This window comes from Convolutriloba macropyga, chromosome 3 (assembly GCF_964194025.1).
Source record: "Convolutriloba macropyga chromosome 3, txConMacr16.3, whole genome shotgun sequence".
Taxonomy (NCBI): Eukaryota; Metazoa; Xenacoelomorpha; order Acoela; family Convolutidae; genus Convolutriloba; species Convolutriloba macropyga.
In genome coordinates, this window is record NC_134470.1 from 13695620 (window position 1) to 13710362 (window position 14743).

General features: G+C 35.6%; 1 protein-coding gene across 1 annotated transcript in view; it reads left to right on the plus strand.

Moving 5' to 3' along the window:
• Positions 1-8841, plus strand: part of LOC142336540 (uncharacterized) — a 60095-nt gene extending 51254 nt beyond the window's left edge. Inside the window, exon 14 of the mRNA XM_075385448.1 lies at positions 8536-8841. Within this exon, the coding sequence (XP_075241563.1) occupies positions 8536-8777 (242 nt within the window). The 3' untranslated portion in view covers positions 8778-8841. The remainder of the gene's footprint in view (positions 1-8535) is intronic.
• The last annotated feature ends 5902 nt before the right edge of the window (positions 8842-14743 follow it).

A 14743-nucleotide genomic window follows, 5' to 3' on the forward strand; every position in this document is an offset into this window, starting at 1 on the left:
TTGGAGAGCAGTTAAAGCCTTATGTGGTGATTCAAAAAAATCAAGTGAGACTGAACTAAGTGTTGAAGTCTCATATAAACAACTCAGAGGAAAAACAGACACTGAGAAATGCGAAATCTTCAAAACTCTTCTACAGGATACAATGAAAGATCATACATACAAAAACTTGGAACTAAATGAGCAGTTCGAGAAAGTCAAAAACGAGACAAAAATGTTTCTCCAATACGAAACTACTGATTCATATAACTACTGCATTATAAAAGTAGACGATTATGAAGAAATTTTAAACAAAACAAGAAGATCAAGTCCAGGATCAGATAAAATCAGCTATAACATCCTGAAAAGGTTACCTAAATGCCTCAAAGCATATATTTGTCTCCTGATAACTAGCTCGATAAACAATTCTTATGTTCCAACTACATGGAAAGAGTCACAAGTCAAAATGTTACCAAAGCCGAACAAAAACAAAAAAGATGCAGAAAATTACCGACCAATCAGCCTAACCAATTGCATTGCAAAAATTTGTGAAACAGCAGTAAAAAATTTTGTCCTAGCGCACTGTGAAGAAAATAATGTGCTCAACGAAATGCAAAGTGCGTATAGAAGGAACCGTTGCACAACTGATAATTTGCTCAAACTTACTCAGCACGTAACAGAAGCAATTCAATGGTCCGAAATGGTCTCGGATTTGTCTGCCTAGATATTGAAAAAGCGTTTGATGCAGTGTGAAGACTAGGACTTCATACCAAACTGCTACAAATTGGTGTGCATAAACCTCTGATAAAATGGGTTAACTCTTATCTCTCTCAGAGAAGCATTTTCGTGAAAATAATGACTCAAAAAGTAGCACATTTTCAACACTAGCTGGAGTACCTCAGGGCAGCGTCATTGCACCAATACTCTTCCTGGTTTATGTCATCGGCATTCCTGAAATACCGGCACAAATTTCTCAATTTGCTGATGATTTTGCCCTTTACTACAAGTCGCGCTCCTGTAGAATAATTCAAGAGAAACTTCAGTATTCACTAGATAAATTGATCAAATGGTGCGAAAAACTGAAGATAAGAATAAATCCAGGCAAAACAAACTTTATGCTGTTTAAAAATCCGTCAATGAAAGTTTCCAGCTTAGACCTTTTTATCAATGGTATAAGAATTGAAGGCGCAAAATCAATCAAATTCCTTGGCGTAAACCTTACCCCACTTCTAAAGTGGAACCAACACTGCAAAAGTTTGGTGGCAAGAGCAAACAAAAGAGTCTACCAACTATGGCGGCTCAATCAGATCAACATTGATGAAGGGTGCTTACTGACCTTGTATAAATCATGGGTACAAACTCTATTTCCCTATGCGAATGCCTGCTGGATTGATCAATCTAATTCAATTATCAACAACATACAACTGACTCAAAATAGAGCACTAAGAGTTTGTATGAGGAAACCCCGCTGGTACAGTGTCAAAAAACTCCATGAAGAGGCCATTATACCTGCAGTAAGAGATCTTCAGATTAGATTAGCTAATAAGTACCTGAAGCGGGCAAAAGAAAACAAGATCGAGTCAATACTTGAGCTGATCCACAAAAAGTGACAACGTCCGAAAAACACTTATCAAAGCACACTGGAACATCTGTCCTGCTACTGTTCTTTACCAGTTTCAATATCGTAGAAAAGCCAGAACTACCATCATCCAATGACTTATTGCCAGCCGCTTGCGTAGTAAATTCGGGGCAAAAGTCGAACCAATAGCGTCCTAACCGAACAGCTAAGCCAGCCGCTCACCTAGTAAATTCGGGGCTTAGCTATGAAAAACACAAGGAAAACAACATTAATTTACACAGCTTTTATCTACTGAAGAATGTTAATCGATTTACATCATTTTAAACCTAGAAAAACCTAGTTACGGAAAGAGAGCAACTGAGTCACATGGCTCAATCATTTTAGCAAAGAAGGGAACGACAATAATAGAGGTTAAACCAGAAAAGTTTGATAGAAACGAGCTAGGAAAAAAATTCGAAATAATAAAAGCATGCTTTGAAGTACCTGTTATAGGTCATCTCTGGGTTATAGCACTTTACAACTCACCAGGTTGCAATTTGAATCTATCGGAAATTTTTGAAACTGAAATGACGAACGTTTTTATTCGTGGAGATTTCAACGCTACACATCAAGAGCTGAATTGCACACATAACACTGAAAATGGTGAGAAAATAATCGAAACTTTTGAAACTGGAAAATTCAAGCTTTTAAATAACGGTTGCCACACATATCAATCATATCAAGGAGAATGTCGAAATATGCTTGGTCTACATTTCGCCGATCAATCAGTCTTCAAATTTTTTGACACATTTTATGTTTCCAATGACTTTGGTAGTGACCACAGCTCAACCATTACTACCCTGAATATAATGACTCAGAGCAAATTCGATTTGAAGGCAAAAATCAACTTCAAAAAATTCAACCAGATTGTCAGACAAGAATACGAAAACTCTGTGCTATACCCACCAGTCTATCCAAAAGCAGAAGAACTAAATCAACTAAATGAATTACTTGTACAGATCATTCAATTCTCGCTACAGAAGTTGTTTATCCAACAAAAAGATTTCCCTTTAGACAAGAAACTACTAAACTAATCCGTGAAAAGAAGAAAAAAAGAAGAGAGCTGAAAAGAGTAAACGGAGAACAGTACAAATTCCTGAAAAAGGAAATAAATTTCCTACAACGAGAAATAAAGAGGTCCATGAAACGATCGGAAAAAATCAAGCAATCAAAATTGATTGCAAGTGCTCAAAATAATGGAAGCAAAAGCTTTTGGAGAGCAGTTAAAGCCTTATGTGGTGATTCAAAAAAATCAAGTGAGACTGAACTAAGTGTTGAAGTCTCATATAAACAACTCAGAGGAAAAACAGACACTGAGAAATGCGAAATCTTTCAAACTCTTCTACAGGATACAATGAAAGATCATACATACAAAAACTTGGAACTAAATGAGCACTTCGAGAAAGTCAAAAACGAGACAAAAATGTTTCTCCAATACGAAACTACTGAACCAAATAACTACTGCATTATAAAAGTAGACGATTATGAAGAAATTTTAAACAAAACAAGAAGATCAAGTCCAGGATCAGATAAAATCAGCTATAACATCCTGAAAAGGTTACCTAAATGCCTCAAAGCATGTATTTGTCTCCTGATAACTAGCTCGATAAACAATTCTTATGTTCCAACTACATGGAAAGAGTCACAAGTCAAAATGTTACCAAAGCCGAACAAAAACAAAAAAGATGCAGAAAATTACCGACCAATCAGCCTAACCAATTGCATTGCAAAAATTTGTGAAACAGCAGTAAAAAATTTTGTCCTAGCGCACTGTGAAGAAAATAATGTGCTCAACGAAATGCAAAGTGCGTATAGAAGGAACCGTTGCACAACTGATAATTTGCTCAAACTTACTCCGCACGTAACAGAAGCAATTCAATGGTCCGAAATGGTCTCGGATTTGTCTGCCTAGATATTGAAAAAGCGTTTGATGCAGTGTGAAGACTAGGACTTCATAACAAACTGCTACAAATTGGTGTGCATAAACCTCTGATAAAATGGTTTAACTCTTTTCTCTCTCAGAGAAGCATTTTCGTGAAAATAATAACTCAAAAAGTAGCACATTTTCAACACTAGCTGGAGTACCTCAGGGCAGCGTCATTGCACCAATACTCTTCCTGGTTTATGTCATCGGCATTCCTGAAATACCGGCACAAATTTCTCAATTTGCTGATGATTTTGCCCTTTACTACAAGTCGCGCTCCTGTAGAATAATTCAAGAGAAACTTCAGTATTCACTAGATAAATTGATCAAATGGTGCGAAAAACTGAAGATAAGAATAAATCCAGGCAAAACAAACTTTATGCTGTTTAAAAATCCGTCAATGAAAGTTTCCAGCTTAGACCTATTTATCAATGGTATAAGAATTGAAGGCGCAAAATCAATCAAATTTCTTGGCGTAAACCTTACCCCACTTCTAAAGTGGAACCAACACTGCAAAAGTTTGGTGGCAAGAGCAAACAAAAGAGTCTACCAACTATGGCGGCTCAATCAGATCAACATTGATGAAGGGTGCTTACTGACCTTGTATAAATCATGGGTACAAACTCTATTTCTCTATGCGAATGCCTGCTGGATTGATCAATCTAATTCAATTATCAACAACATACAACTGACTCAAAATAGAGCACTAAGAATTTGTATGAGGAAACCCCGCTGGTACAGTGTCAAAAAACTCCATGAAGAGGCCAATATACCTGCAGTAAGAGATCTTCAGATTAGATTAGCTAATGAGTACCTGAAGCGGGCAAAAGAAAACAAGATCGAGTCAATACTTGAGCTGATCCACAAAAAGAGACAACGTCCGAAAAACACTTATCAAAGCACACTGGAACATCTGTCCTGCTACTGTTCTTTACCAGTTTCAATATCGTAGAAAAGCCAGAACTACCATCATCCAATGACTTATTGCCAGCCGCTTGCGTAGTAAATTCGGGGCAAAAGTCAAACCAATAGCGTCCTAACCGAACAGCTAAGCCAGCCGCTCACCTAGTAAATTCGGGGCTTAGCTATGAAAAACACAAGGAAAACAACAGCAATTTACACAGCTTTTATCTACTGAAGAATGTTAATCGATTTACATCATTTTAAACCTAGAAAATGTTCTCATTTTTTCACAGTCACTCCACTGATATCTTTATCAAAGTAAAGTTACGGTTATACAACTAATGATATAATACAGTGCTATGCGCGGTTTGGTTCAGTGGTTTTAAGGTTTAGGTTAGCATAGCACTTTTAACTTATTTTTCCTTCTGTATTTTACTTCAATCTTCAAAACGATTCCGTCCCTCAATTTATTTAAACGCGTCTTAACGCTTGCCTTCATGAACAAAGTTACACTAATTACACGTTTTGCAAATAGCGCAGTCTTTAATTCTCTGATCAAATGAAGCTCAGTAACTCATTCCCTGACGTGAGCACAGTCCAATTTTTTATTTGTTTATTTATTTTTTTATCTACTTTTCCCACTCTCAATATTTTTTACTTCTTGAATAATTTTTCTTAATAAATGACTTTTTTACTTTGAATAAAAAAATTATTGATATCTTACCACGCATTGAAATACAACGAACCAATCAACTTCTACGAGGCTAGCCAAGCACACCAAGAAAAAAAGTAAAATTGAGCAGAGCCAGCAGAAGCCCTTCCCGGTGCATGAAATGGCTCCCAGCAACAAGAGCAATCAATTGGTTTTAAAGGAAAAACTCTGAAAAAAAGGAGCATAAACTCATCTTTCCGAAATTTCGAATTTTCTATCTTAAATATTGATGCCTTTTAAATTGATTGAACTTGATTGTACATACATTAATAATAATAGTCCACATACGAAACCTCAAGCAAAGACTGCAGTGGTGCAATTTTGTGTGGTCTAGCTCGATTGCTCTTTCTGTATGTAAAGAAGCAGAAAAAAATCCCACGATCGCTGAAAAGCAAATTATGTGAAGACTTTTACTTGACTCATTAAAAGACCTTGCTCGAGTGATACATTTTCTTTGGCTGAACTACTTAAATGAAAATTCAATACCCATAAAAAAACCATGCGCGGTTTAAAATGCCTATGAAAACAACATGCTTGACGGAAAATGTTTATGAAGACACATTTACTCGAACCATAAAAACACTATTCCTCGACTTTAGCAGACTGCTTGACTGCTCAATTTTGCTCAATATTGACACCTCTCCCTAATAGACTTTTTAAGTCCTTTCATAAGTCGGGGTCTAAACCTGGCAATCATTCTTTCAAGTTTCGTATGTGCACTGATTTAAGTTGACGACAATCTAAAATTGTTAACGTTTCAGAAAAAGGAGTGTTTACTTAATCCGGATCGAAACTCTGTAGTTTAATGTAAGAATCATAATAATATTTATGGAAATTGCAATTTAGAGGAAAGATCAAAGAAGGATCCGTTATCAAAAGGATGGAATTGTATATCTGTTTGTTTTCGTAACTCCTTTTGTCCTAATGAGATATAAAAACACTTTTTAGAGGACCGGCCTCATCCGATTTCTCACGCAATTATTGTAACCAAGTGTGCAATTCTATAGAGTTTCGAGAGATCTAAGTTGTTCGCTTATTCAAAATTTTAAACACTTAAAGTCAAAGGGCGACAGATTACCAAAAACTGAACAAAAAATTAGCCGAAAGTTGATAGTGTTCTATGATAGAGTCTTATTACATCTTTGGAAGTCCTTCAGTGAAACTATTGGGCGCCGTTAGCCAACAGTGCCATCCACGCGCTAAGAGCAGTCAAAAAGTCAATCCCAAGCCCATAGTTCGAAAACTATTTGTTCAAATTTAGTCAGCTATTAATAGCCGCACAGCAATAGCTGGGGCTATTATTGACCTTCTCTTGGTTTTGAAAATTCAAAGAATTTGAATTGTATCGGACGCTGTATTTTTTAAAGATCTTTTAAAACATTTTCATGATTTTTGAAGTGTATTTAGAGTAGTGATTTTCGTCAAGCCCAAACAGGAAGTGGAGCCAAAAGGCGAGTGGTTTTGTGGCGTGGATTTTTTCACTCTAAATTTACAGTAGAGAGAGAAACCGGTGTTCGAACAAAAATTTGTTTCTCGCTAGTGGTTTTTTGTTCACATGCTGCAATTTCACTTTGATTTTTACTGTTTTTTCAATTTTTTGGATTCGATTTTTTCTAAATGGTATTCCCAATCCATTCATAGTTCAATCTGGACCTAGTTTTTTGTTTGAACCAAATTTCTCTTTCTCGCTAGTGGTTTTTTGTTCACATGCGGCATTTTGACGTTGATTTTAAGTTTTTTATTGTTTTTAATCTGATTTTTTTTTGGAAATGGTTTTCCCAGTTCTTTCATAGTCCGTTCTAGGCCTACTTTTTGTGTAGTCAATGAAAATCTTTGAATTGTACGCCAGGACTTGTCCTGCTATGTTCTTTTTATTTCGTAGTCAAGATTTTGTTACGACCATATGACGTCATAACCACTTCAAATCTGCATTTTATTCATTCCTTCATGCATTTCCAACTAAATTGAAAACGTGACGTTATTTTAAACTTTGTCTGTGAATTGAAATCTATGGAATTAAAGACATTCGTTAGCTTCTTACTCCTGACTTGCTGATTTTTCTATTTGACATTTATATTCAATTATTAATTGCACTCAAATGAAACTTAAACCAATCATTGCAAATTTTCCGCCTGACCGTTTCGACGCCCTTAACTTTTCGAGGATTGCTTAAGGTAAGTTGTTCTCGCACTCATAATTGTTAAATCAGCTAAACTCAATTTTCGGCAGCTAGCTGAAGCTGAATTGCGCTAAAATTGGTTTCATTTTGTCCATTTAACTCTTATTAGGGGTCAATGACATCTAATGACTTGAAAACGGGTACCATTGAATATTTTTGCTGCCCATGATTTTGTTTGATGTGTCAGAAGCTGCAACTGAGTCCTGTGAAATCAGGAAATCAGCGATCAAGTTGATTAAGATTTTATGCGCAATTGGAACTAAAAATTTTATTGAGGAACAAGCAAAAGGATATTTTCTGTAAGAATGTCCTTTTGATGCTCTTATTAGGGGTCAATGACATCTAATGACTTGAAAACGGGTACCATTGAATATTTTTGCTGCCCATGTTTTTGTTTGATGTGTCAGAAGCTGCAACTGAGTCCTGTGAAATCAGGAAATCAGCGATCAAGTTGATTAAGATTTTATGCGCAATTGGAACTAAAAATTTTATTGAGGAACAAGCAAAAGGATATTTTCTGTAAGAAACCTCAAGCAAAGACTGCAGTGGTGCAATTTTGTGTGGTCTAGCTCGATTGCTCTTTCTGTATGTAAAGAAGCAGAAAAAAATCCCACGATCGCTGAAAAGCAAATTATGTGAAGACTTTTACTTGACTCATTAAAAGACCTTGCTCGAGTGATACATTTTCTTTGGCTGAACTACTTAAATGAAAATTCAATACCCATAAAAAAGCTGAAGCTGAATTGCGCTAAAATTGGTTTCATTTTGTCCATTTAACTCTTATTAGGGGTCAATGACATCTAATGACTTGAAAACGGGTACCATTGAATATTTTTGCTGCCCATGTTTTTGTTTGATGTGTCAGAAGCTGCAACTGAGTCCTGTGAAATCAGGAAATCAGCGATCAAGTTGATTAAGATTTTATGCGCAATTGGAACTAAAAATTTTATTGAGGAACAAGCAAAAGGATATTTTCTGTAAGAATATCAGTTTTTGACTCTTAGATGAATCTGTGTCATTGTAAACAAACCCGAAAGAAACAGAGAGAGAAAAATGACATAAATGGCTTCTGCAAGTAGGCAGTTCATCACGCGAAATGGAATTTGAACGTTTATTTTGTCAAAGGACCGTTCACCCGGAAAAGATCCATATTATGACCTTTATTATATGAAGTCGCGTCTATTAATAGCAACTTCTTTTGTGAACTTAATGATCGTTCTTAGGCGACCTGATCTCTAACAAGAACAACTTTGACCAGAACACAATGATGTCGCGTGGTCTCACTCCAGAGGAGGAGGAACTGGACGATGAAATGCCAAGAGACACGATTGGAGGGCGCGGGTCCAACACTGAGATAACCGCTTTCGACTCTGGAACCAGCAGAGGTGGACTCTCAAAAAGCGCTAAGCCGAAAAAGAGCCACAGGAAGCGCACGAAACCGTCCAAGATAACTGAAGAGCCATAAAGGAAGATTAAAAGGGTGCCAGGCTTTTATCCTTTTCACACCCCCTAGTATTTAACACCAACCTACATCCATTCACTCCTAGGTCTTCCAATTCCGGATTCTGATTTTGGAGTCATTCGCCGAAACATTGAAAACTAGAGATACGTATGGCGGGGCGGTGGGGGGAGGGTAAAATTAAAATTCGGTGTGAAAAGAAGTAGAACATATTTTGCGTCAAGCTAAAAAAACAGAAAATGTTGATTCAATGAGAACTGAACAAAAAAAAGAAAATTGATGTCAAACTAAAAATATGATGATCCAGTAATGAATAGATGCTAATTGGTCTTGACAAAATATAAAAGCAAAATTATAGTTCTCGTGTTGATATTTGTGATGCAAAAAATAACATTGTACCGCTTGATTTGGACTGCTGATCGCTTTATCTTAAATACTTGTTGTCATTATTAATTATATTCAAAATTACTTTCAATATTTTGACATAACTTTAAGTATTGTACGTAGCCGCATATTGATAGCTGGGGTTATCAATGGCCTTCTCTTGGAGTTTTTAGAATCCATAAAATTTGGATTGTATTGGTGCGCTGTCTTTTTCTTAAGATCTGTTCAAACTTTTTTCTATTTTTTGATGTCAATGAGAGGTCAAATTAGAGATGTGATTTTAATCACGCTGTACAAGAAAAAAGAGCAAAATAGCGTAAAGGCTTGAAAAATAATTTTTTTCAAGTTTCATTTAAAGTGAAGTGAGAACTTGGTGTTTGGCCAAGTTTCTAGTTTTTTAATTATTTTTTTCCATGCCAATTTCACTTCTATTTTTGCTCTTTTTCTACCGATAACCATAGCTAATGTTGTCAAATGCTCATACATAAGTTTTAATTATGCATAGTTGTATTTTTTTAAATCATGAACGGACCATTTGTGGTTTGCCAGTTTCTGTAGTTCGTTTGTTGATCATCAATTGACCTCATTGACTAGAATTTCCATAGTTTGATTATTAACAGCCGCGCAGCGATAGCGGGGGCTATTATTGGCCGTCTCTTGGTTTTTTACAATTCAAAGAATTTGAATTGTATTGGGGCGCTGTATTTTTTTTTAAGATCTGTTCATACATTTTCACGACTTTTGAAGTCAAAATGGAGTGGTGATTTTGATCACGCCGAAACAGGAAATGGAGCGAAAAAGCAAGTGGTTTTGCGGCGTGAATTTTTTTTTTGCTCTAAAATTTTAAAATAGAGTGAGAAAACGGTGTTTGAACAAAAATTCGGTTTCTCGGTAGTGGTTTTTTGTTCACATGCGGCAATTTCACTCTGATTTTTACTGTTTTTTCGATTTTTTGGATCGGATTTTTTTCTAAATAATTTTCCCTATCCATTCACAGCTCATTCTGGACCTAGTTTCTTGTTAGAAATAAAATTACATATCTCACTAGTGATTTTTCGTTCTCCCTAGCAGCATTTTGACATTGATTTTCTGTTTTTTTTTGTTTTTTTTCTTCTCATTTTTTTAGAAATGGTTTTTCCAATTCACTCATTGTCCGTTCTAGGTCTAGTTGTTTGTTAAGTCAATGAAAATTCTTTGAATTGTACTTCAGCACTTGTCCTGCTATGTTTTTTATTTCGTAGTTTTGTTACGACCATATGACGTCAAAGCCACTTCAAATCTGCTTTTTGTTCATTCGTTCATGCAATTTCATCTGAAGTGCGCTCGTGACGTCATTTTTGCTCTTAGTGGAGCGAGATTTTTTTGTTCATTCGTGTGATAAATTTTTGGTCACACTTGATTTACCCCACTCTCAAAAATGACTTCCTCACTTTGAAATTGACTTTTATTTACTTCAATTCAAAGAGATAAGGTCAAATGGGTGAGTGTCACTCTAAATGAAAATTATTAGAGAGCAACTAATAGAGGCAGCAATAACTTATACAGATTTTTAATCAGCCTTCAATGTTATACAGATTTTTAATCAGAACATATCAGCCTTCAATGAGAAGACGAATTTTTTGGTCTGTCTTTTTTACTGTTTTTTTTAGACTGTAGATCTACGAAGCTATTGCGGCTATTTTCTGGCAATCTGCCAGCTATGTTTAAGCTTAAATGATTCTAATAGAGTGTTTGAGTTCATATTCAATGGTTTTCGTGACTAGTAATTATTTGCTTTCAAAAACTATAAGCGCATTTGTGAGTTTTGCTAGTAGTTTTTTGTACGTTTTGTTGTCTTCACTCAAATTTATTAATGACAATTCTTAGCAGCTGCTAATGAGGCTTGAGAAAGGTCAATAAATCGTTAATCGTTTTTGTCTAGCGCTTTCTAAAACTTCGTCAGTTTTTCAATCAAATTAGTCAAATGTTCAAGTTTTTGTCACATTTGGTTTTTTATTTGGGTCTTCTCCGTTTGGGCCCCAAGTTTAATGCAATGTGGTTTCATTACCGACGAGCACGTGAAACTTTTTCGAAAACCTGCCTAACTCTTTAAAGTCTCGAGCTCAGTAACTTGGGTTACATAACGTACTGCGGTACACAGAAGGAAAAGATCTTCTCATTGAGTTGTTTAATAAAATGGTCTCATCAATTCCAAGTGTCAATGATGTTATCAATGAGGCGTAAATGAATGTATTTTCAATTGCTCTCAAACCAAGTTTGTAGCAATTATATTAGTCCTGTCGGTCTTTTTTTATGCGACTTTTCGCTTGACCGATTTTTCGTCTGACGCTTTTGACTTTTCGTCCTCAAAAACGGGATAAATAGGTAGCGCCCAGCGGGTAATAAGTGCTCTTAGAGCGTTTCAGCCCTGTTTCAGCTCAAACTGTTTTGGAGACTTATACTTATACTTATGGTGAGAAGGGCGGTCCCCACCCCCACTATTGCCTCCACCCCCCACCGCACTGTTGCCGCCCCCCAACCGAGTGTTGCCCCCCATCAGCCCTCGGTGCACCCCTCCCCCCCTGGGTTAGCTACTGACGAAGCCAACAGCTCGCCGGTCGTTTGAGAGCAATTCACCCGACGTTAGTCGGTTATGTTTGTTACTTGAATTCATAGCAGTTTTTAGCCGTTTGACTTATTTCTTTGCAAAAAATATTGATAGAATTTGAATATTGCACGTTTTTATTTCTCTTGTTGTGATGCTATAGCTTAGTCTCAAAAACAACAGTTCCCATTGGCCTTCTAGTACGACCGAATTGTCGTCATATTGTCGGCTTCAGTTTTTAGCTATCGTTTTTTAATCGGATGTCATTTCTTTTTGAGAAGTTTTTGGTGATCTTTGGAATCTGGCCTTCTTTTTTATTCATTTTTGTCTACTTTCACCTATTGGAACTGCTAATAGTTGTTTCATGATTTCAAAAAAAATTATTACTGCTTCGATTATGGTTTTTAGCAATCAGTTTTGTAGTTTTCTTTTTTTTTTGATATTTGCAAGATTTCTGTTTTTGCCCCTTTTGGTTGTTTTTAGGATTGTTTTTATTACGTTTATTTTAATGTATATCCATAAAGACGCATAGCCTCATAAATAATATAAAGTTTTGTTTTTATTGATTCTAGTTTCTGGAAATTAATATTTCAAAATCGTTTGTTTCTTAATTTCGTTCTTTTCTATACATATAAGATCTTGCTAAGTTTTGATGTTCATTTTTCGGTACTGTTCGTCATTAGTTAATACATTGTCGCTAATGTGTTTCAGGAATTTCCCTCATATGTTTGGTTGTCAAGATTTATATTAGGACCATATGACGTCACTTTCACATCAAATCTGCTTTTTGTTCATTATTCGTGCTGATTCGACAAAATTGCGTGCACAAGGTCAATTTATTTCTCAGTGGTGCGAGTTTTCTTGCTTTTTCGCGTGATTAGATTTTTGGTCACACGTGACTTACCTCATTCTAAAAATTGATTTTTTCCTCACTATCGAAATGACTCTTCCCTGCTTTAATTGAAAAAGAAGTTCAACTGTGTAAGTTCCAATCTAATTAAATTTATTTGAGAGCAGAATTCCATGCACAATCGTGAAGGCACACAGTTTTCCATTATTCATAAAAAAGTGGTAAAGAGGCAAAACTCCATTGTTCGCATTTTGAGCTGTCTCTAAATTTACCATTTTTTGAAAAGAAACAGTGCGTCGTGTGAACATAGTTTTCTCATGCTCACAATTTTAAGAAGCTGAACACAACTTTCAATTTTTTTATAGCTGGGAAGCTGTAAGCTGAGCGTAGCTATATTGGCGGTGATCTTGGTTTTTTCTGTTTCGTCGTCTGACGCTCTTTTTTCGTTTTACATTTGTTCACACAGCAAAGCTGAAAAAGTCAAATGTTCTGAATGACTTTTTCCTCTCACTAACGGCACTTGCGCGCGTGATGTCATTTCTCACTCGCTCTAGCAAAAGTTTTTAGGTTATTTGCGTGATTAGATTTTGATCATACGTGACTTACCTCCCTCAATTTTGCACTTAAAAAAAACTTAAGCTTAGTTTGAATTTGTTTAAGGTCAAATGAACTCATATGTGCAGTAAAGGTCCCTTATAAGAGGCTTCTGCGGAATGAATTTTAACAAGCTTTATTAATTTTATCGCTGAATGTTTTTTACAAAGTTTTTTGAGCGGCTTCGATTTTTTTTCAATTTAGATCTATCTGTTTCTATCTCTATTATATGGCACGCAGGTCTATTCTTTCGCAGCTATTCCGGCAATCTGCCGGCTATGTTATTGAATTTCTTAAACCCCATATCGTAATTTTGGAACCCCTTCCGGCTAATTGTTCAATTCGAAGCAAAAATTAGAGAACAGCTTAGAATTTTGTTCTTTGAATTGGTAACCTCTTCCTTTTAAGGTGTTTTTAATTTCCATTTTGTGAGGCGTTTTCCTATTAATTGGAAACAAAATGAACAATATAAACAGAAATCAAAAACGCTATTGTTTTCTATGTAAGTGGAATCTTTCATTAGAATTCAAACCCTCTATTTTGTAATTTTTATCATGCAATATGCAAGCTATTGCATTCAAGAAACAGTTCTCAATATGAAAAGCCTCTAAATTGTTTCAACTGAGAAGTTGATCTCCCGGCAGGCAAAACTAGATGCATGTAAACATGGGTCGCCGCTATTCATTAAGATCAAAAGTATTACTAAAGACTCTCTAACTGAAATTTTGTAATTTATTACTTTTTAGTTCTTTCCAATTCGAGGAGTTAAAGAGTGGATTTTGCTCACTAAACAAAAATGCGCAAAATGCAACTTAAATTAATTTGATAAATCAAGTTTTACAAACTGAAATTTACAAAAATGAATATTTTATTTTGATAGAGAATCGTTCAGAGCAACCAATTAAACACTGAAAACAATAACGTTCTGACCCAAAATATAACCACGTCTTTTGTTAAGTAAACTTAGATCTATATTTTAGCAGCACTCTCCTTAGAGAGTGAAGAACTCAAAATTTGCAAGTCATTCAAACTTTTCGATTTTTTTGTTGTGCGGTTAAGACGAAATAAAATAAAACTAGTTAGCACGGACTTCCATTTTTCGTAACCGCCGTTTCGTAGCCACGGTAAGATTTCTCAAAGTTAATAAAGTTCACAACTTGCAAATTTGGCGCATAGTTCGTCATGTTAGCCTTGACACAACTTATAATAAACGAATCTGTTTCCTTTTAGGCAGGATTGTACATCTTTAATTGAACATTTTTAGATGACGATCTTATATTGATAAATTTGCACCCTTAGGAGGATCCAGATCGAGATTTGTCATAATTTGAATATATGAAAGTATTATTCTAGAGCGGAAGCAATCCGAGCAGTAAAAATAACCCGTTGTGAAAAATAAGAGCAGTGAAAAGTAGTTGAAAATAATGGAGATTTGAAAAACGGAATGAATTAACCTAGCTTGAACACTCTACTCCACTTTTACCCTACAAACGCACCCAAAGAAAGAGAAAAGGAACAGATAAACATTCAAAAGTAACGATTAAAGCAGAAACTTCAATA